General features: G+C 36.4%; 1 protein-coding gene across 1 annotated transcript; it reads right to left on the bottom strand.

Moving 5' to 3' along the window:
• Positions 1-1,239: 1,239 nt before the first annotated feature.
• On the bottom strand, positions 1,240-2,515 carry LOC115209077 (serine/arginine-rich splicing factor 2). Its single transcript, XM_029777179.2, has one exon. It carries the CDS (start codon positions 2,334-2,336, stop codon positions 1,446-1,448), a length of 891 nt encoding a protein of 296 aa, XP_029633039.1. The 5' UTR covers positions 2,337-2,515; the 3' UTR covers positions 1,240-1,445.
• Between the last annotated feature and the right edge of the window lie 3,969 nt (positions 2,516-6,484).

Below are 6,484 nucleotides of genomic sequence, written 5' to 3'. Positions count from 1 at the left end.
CCACCAAATGAGGTTACACTTCCAACTGCAGATGCAATGAGGCATCAAAAAAAGCAGCAACAAAACGGCAGCAATCAACAGGAACCTGGAACATGCCCCGGGTCTGAGTTGACTCCGCCCTAAAACACAAGACAGAAATATTGTCATCTCAAGTAAATCTAGACAGAAGAGGGGTTTAAAATTTAGTAAGGAGGCGGTAGAAGGATGATGTCGGTTTTGCTCACAGTTCATGTTGTAGTCGACACTACTCCTTGTGGAATAATGACAGCAAGGAAAAAAAAAAAAAGATATAGAAACCACCATCATCATCAAATATCTTAACTACAACAGACACTGGCTGAAACTAAAAATCAATAATGTTCAATATGGTTTCCCAACACAACAAATTTACAGTTAACCAACCCAACTATTAAAAAATTTAATACATTTAGAGAAACCAACTTCTAGAATGATTATGATCGAAATAATTTTTCTTTTTCTTTATATATATATATATATATTTCAGAAGTCAAGACTACAAGGGGAATTGTTTTTATAGAGTTATTTTAAGTGTTTTTATTGCATGAGGTGAACATTTAGAAACTAAGCAAAAAAAATATTTTTTTAATGCATTCAAGTCACTTTTAACTTGAGTTTTAAAATGAAAAGATACAAAAACAGTTAAGTTTGTAAACCAGCCAAAAAGCTAGCATGACGACAATATCTAAACCACATAATTTTTATCAGAACGAAAATACAATTTATCGCCAGGCATGATGACATTTTATAAAAGAAATCAGTTGATTTTTTGTTTCATCTTAAACTGGTTTTTAAACCAACTGTAGTAGTAGTAATAGTAATAATAATGAAGAATGGGAGGGGGGCAGAAAATGAGGAAATACTTCCAGACGAACACATTTTTATAGGTAAAAAGCTATGGCCATGGAAATTAAGAAAGTGAAAAAAAAAATAAAGGAAATGTTTTAAAAAAAAAAAGTCAATACATTATCAGAAAGTAGTCTTACATTTGAACAGCTACACCATGCAGACAGCATCAACAGCAGCAACTCTCACCAATGTATACAGTGGTTTTTAAAAGGTGCCATTCACACTCAGCATCATCGCCAACATCTTTAAAAACCTCCATCAGTTTCAAATGTTTTAACATTCGCTGGAGATTTCTTTTTTTTTTTTTTCATTCTTTTCAAAAAAAAAAAAAAACCATCATTTTTTATATATATCTGTTCAGCTTGTGTCTTGTGATGAATGAAAAAATTGTTTAAGCCTTTTCTTTTCTTTTTTTTTCTTTTTTAAAATCATTTTCAGTCAACCACTACAATAAATTTTAACCCATTCATCTCACCTGCTGCCAAGATATCAGTGTTCTTCTGCTGTGGTTGTATTTTCTTTCTTTTCTGTGTTTTTTTTTTTTTTCTTGTGATTTTTGTCTCCAAATTACAAACATTTCAGTCTTCCTCCTCCACCTGCTGCTCGAGATCGTTATGGTCGTTACTGCCGCGGTCTGACAATGCTTCTGGAGAACAGCTCCGGCTGTGAGGGGTTCGACTTCTGCTTCTGGATTTGGAATTTTCTCGTGGTACACTGCCAGAACTGCCTCCGCCGCCGCCACCAGCATTGGCACCAGCACCACTTTCGCTTCCGTCGCGACCTTCACTGCATCGATCAGGACTTCGTCTTGGACTGACGGGGCTGCGGCTGCGAGAATGGCTCTTCCTCTCCCGGCTGGCGCTCCGACTCCTCGTGCTTCTTCGACTACTTGCACTGCTCCGCTTCTTTCCTTTACTTGATGGAGATGGACTACGACTGTAATGTTTGCTGCGGCTCGATCTGGAATATGACGCCGATCGAGATCTTGATCTACTTTTATAGGAACGACTTCTACTGCGACTTCGTGATCTTGAATACGATCTTCTTCGCCGGCGTGATGAACGAGACCGCGACCTCGATCGTGATCTCGTATATGATCGTCTTCTCGATCGATATGAGCTATAACCACCACCGCCAAAACGGCGAGGTGGGGGACCTCTCCGATATGGGTCAGCCGGTCTACCATATCTAGCCATTTGGACACGTAGTTCGCGTCCATCCATCATAGCACCGTCCATAGCATCCATTGCATCGTCAGCATCTCGTTTATCATGATAGCGTACAAAAGCGAATCCTCGGCTTTCCCTGGTAAAGCGGTCTCGTGGTATGTACACATCTCCTACGTCGCCATATTTTTCAAAAGCGCGACGCAAATCCTCTGGTGTTGTTCTGTAAGTAAGATTGTCCACTTTTAGTGAAACCATGCCTTCTAAGTCTAATTCAGAAGGCCCGCGTCGTACGTAGCTCATCTTCGTCCAATCCACCACTTGAATTGCAGTACCTTTCTCTTTGAAGAAAAAAGCCGGCAATATTTTATTTTCTCGGTCCCAGAAATGAGAAAAATGCTCGTCACCTTCGCTCGCTTCGCTTTCCAAAAACTGTGGCTTTCTTTCCGGTCAGCCTCACTTTCGACATAAAACCGTAAAATATCTTGCGCGCTAATAGTAAACAGCCAATAGAATCTTGCGCTTTAGATCACATGGATAATTATTGAGATCACGTGCGTAATTAATATTCATAGTTTTGCCTCATTTTCGTACCTTGCCACTTAACAATACAGGGAAATGGCGGATTAATGTTTCTTTATATAACCCAACACACACACATGTATATTAAGTTTTTTTTATATATATTTATATATATATCTATGTGTGTGTGTATCTCTATTTTACTAGTGAATATTTTTTCCCTGCTATATCAGGACATAGTATTCACCAAATAAATTATATTTTTAAAAACCAAATATTAATGTGAAATTTTCTCAAATGCTGAACAATAGACACAAAATTGCTGTTTTATAAATTTCAAATATTACTTATAAAAAATAGGCACTTGAACTCCTATATATATATATATATATAATTTCCTCTAAATATTCTATATGCATGCGTGTTCATATTGATGCTCTTATGAACAGCAATGTTTTTTCCCTCCTATCACATGTTAACCTTTAGCTCGTTATCTTGACATGTGATAAAACATGTAAGCTTTAATAAAACAGTAAGCTTTACCTTAATATTATCTATCCAGAAAGGACTAGTTTCTTTGAATTCTGATATTTTCCCTAAATTATATTAAAAGGAATTAAATTAACTGGGGATTTTTTTATATATAAAAAAAAACCCAGTTATACGTTGGTGCGCGGGCGTCGGGTGACAGACATCTTGTATTGTTCCTGCATTTAAACAAGAATATCATGTTTTAAATTATAGGAAAATATATTTCGTTACAAATTAAATAAAAATTTTAATAAATGAGATTCACACAATTTAATGCAAGCTGCAAAAGTTATATGATTTTTTTCAGGGTTTGAATTCGCATTCTTTTCACGTGTATATTTCTAAATAATCGTGGAAGAAGCTTTGAATTTAAAATATAATTATTATATTTAACCACGAGTAACATTAAATATATTAAACAGCGATTTAATAAAGTAGGCCGAAATTACATAAATTCGTTGATATAAATCGATATAATTCGAAAATATTAACAAACTAAAATGCCAATAAGCATTTTTATTTTAATTTACAGCTGAATGTTAAAACAGATACGTTCTATATATATATAAAGCATATCTTTCATTATACATTCCAACAATTATTTTACGTATTTTGATGTAGAGCTGGTCTTAAACAAGCATTAACAATACAAAACCAATTAGTCGAGTTGACTAAAACGTATGTGAGTTCTTCCAAACATAAGTGCTACATTTAATATCCAAAATAAGTTTGTATATGCAATAAACATTACAATATATAACGTTCGGGTACATTAGAATATAGTTTCTTGTTTAATTATTACATTACTAACGGAATAACAATATATTTTTTAAATCATGCGGAAAATTCAGCGGAGTTTTGGAATAACCACCTCTACCATACTTAGAAGGAAAAGGACACCGAAAGGAAGAGTGTTAAAATGAACTGAAATTTTCGTGAAAATAGCTTTCAGAATCGTAATTACTGTTGTATAAAACACAGGGGAATGCTGGACAAAAGAAAAATTAAGGGAAATGAATAAGTTTTTTAACCCTTTCCCATGGTGTATAGGACTTCGAGGGACAGCTATTCAAAAACTCTGCCGAAAACCCTTGATCAGAGAGCCTACGCGCGAACAGTATATTTTTACCATGTCCCAAAATTAAATTCTTAGTAATTAATATTCCCACCTAGATTACTACGATAATTCAGCAAAGTGTGGTGCCATGAGGAGCCCACCTTTTTTTGTTATAACCATGTATTTTTGAAGTGCAACATCTGTAATTTAGTCGGTATTTATTTATTATATTAGGATTGACCAGATACGTTAAAATAATTGTTATACAGATTCGGTAAAATTTTGTAATAAGGACTTGGTGATGTCCCATATTCCCATACCTTATGGGAAAGACTAGTTTTCCCTCGTTTTTTAGTATCCACTTGTTTCAGGAGACGGAAATTACGATCCTGAAAAAAAAATTACAAAAATTTCTATTTCCTTTTTTCTTTTTTTCCTTAGACTTTCTTCGCCCACGTCCTCTATTCATTTCCTAAGAAATAAGGATATGAAAAACATTTTACGGTATCAAATTTAATATGACCTCAACGATGACTAAAAATATTAAAAATTGTAATTACGTTTATGTATATGGTTTGTTGTCGTTATTAATCTAAGTGAGCAACATAGTCATACTCTAGTACCTTATCCTCTGAAATAGGTACTAATAATGGAAGCAATACTGATATGCTGGTAAAACAGTATAATGCCAAAATAAACAGACACGCATGTTCAAGTCACTAACATAGGTAAACATAAGTGATGACTCGTCATTTCTAACGGTCAAAATTCAAATTCTGACATTAATATCTCGACTTATCAACATCAGTTCACTCTGAAGGTGAAGGTTATAGATTTGGAATTTTACAGTATTAAGCATATAGCATATGAAAAATAGGAGAGAAAAGACACTTGGTTACAAAAAAGATATAGCTAAAACCCAGTCATGTTTTCAGTACATTTGTTTGAAAGAAAAATTCTTCCACAGGTAGATATTGTGGTTAAGAAATTTGCTCCCCAACCACAGGGTTTCGGGTTCAGTCCCACTGCATAGAACCTTTGGTAAGTGTCGTAATGCCGCATGGGCAAAATCCTTAGAGTGAGAGGTAAAGCCACCATTTCTATGCATGTATAAAAAGTTTTGCACTGGTAGGCCATGACAGTTCCTGACTGTTACACCTAGAGTACTGACGTGGTGTACATTTATCAGATTTTCATTCTGGATACATCAGAGACCACAAACCCATGTCTCATCACCAGTGATGATGAGCTCTGGGTCATGCTTTGTGCAGTCCAGCATGTCCTGACTGATTTCCATGCAGAGTTGCTGTTGAGCGTAGCAGTCTTCGACCAGTGGGAGAAGTCCGAAACGTGGTCTTTTGCTATTTGTAAGACCCACAGAAGAGAAAGCAGGTCAACCCCCCACACCGAGAGCATCAACGGATGGATGAATGCACATCCAGGCTCAGCGGTTGCGTAGGAAGTCGGGGACAAGAAGCAAGAAGAAAGAGTGAAAGAGTACAACGGGTTGCCACCACCCCATGCTGGAGGTTTAGATGTTTTCACTCAATAAACACACACAACGCTCAGTCTGGGAATCGAAACCGCAAGTCCACTGCCCTAACCATTGGGCCATTGCGCCTCCACTTACTTCTGCTGTTCTGCCAGCACCTTGAAGATGAATTTCACTGACACTCTCTACATGCACAAATCCTCTATTAAAATGGAATACACTGATCCTGTGTTTATTCCTATTGTGTGAGCAATTTCCTGGACTGTTACATGATGGTCTTCCAGGACAATTTTCTAAATCTTGTCAATTAGCTCCTCATTTTGTCTTGTGGACGACCTGCCTGAACATGCCTCACTTTAAACTGAAGTGTGGTCATGTTTGATGTGGTTGTACAACTCTTTGATCTGAGTTTTGTCCATGGCATCTTTGCCAAAGGCCTGCTTAATCTTCTGGATTGCTTGAGCTTAAGTATCACCGAGCTTTTGGCAAAACTTGATGCAGTATCTCTGCTCGAAGCATTTGGAGAAAACTAAAATCCTTTGAGCATGCACTACATGACTATACACTAGACATAACAGCTGAGAACTGACACGGCCAACCCAGTGGTGGATGCAGGGATGTTATCCTAGTTGCCTGGGCAACACCATTTCTAGCTGAGCCAAAACCAAAAAAATCAGGACCAAGGCTTAAGAAGGATTAAATTTTGAAAATACAAGCTTGAACTTAATGATGATTTTGTTGTTTCCATTAATTTGGATTATAAAGTGTCCATGTTATTAAGTTATGATACACAAGTGTAGTTCGCCACTATTTTCCATAGGTAAATCAATATTCCCTGTATTGTTGCAA

The sequence above is a fragment of the Octopus sinensis genome, linkage group LG1 (assembly GCF_006345805.1).
Source record: "Octopus sinensis linkage group LG1, ASM634580v1, whole genome shotgun sequence".
Taxonomy (NCBI): Eukaryota; Metazoa; Mollusca; class Cephalopoda; order Octopoda; family Octopodidae; genus Octopus; species Octopus sinensis.
This window is presented reverse-complemented; position numbering and strand designations above follow the sequence as displayed.

What these genes read in the sequence shown, in the direction of transcription:
- LOC115209077 (XM_029777179.2), bottom strand. Translation starts at nt 2,336, where the DNA reads ATGAGCTACGTACGACGCGGGCCTTCTGAATTAGACTTAGAAGGCATG.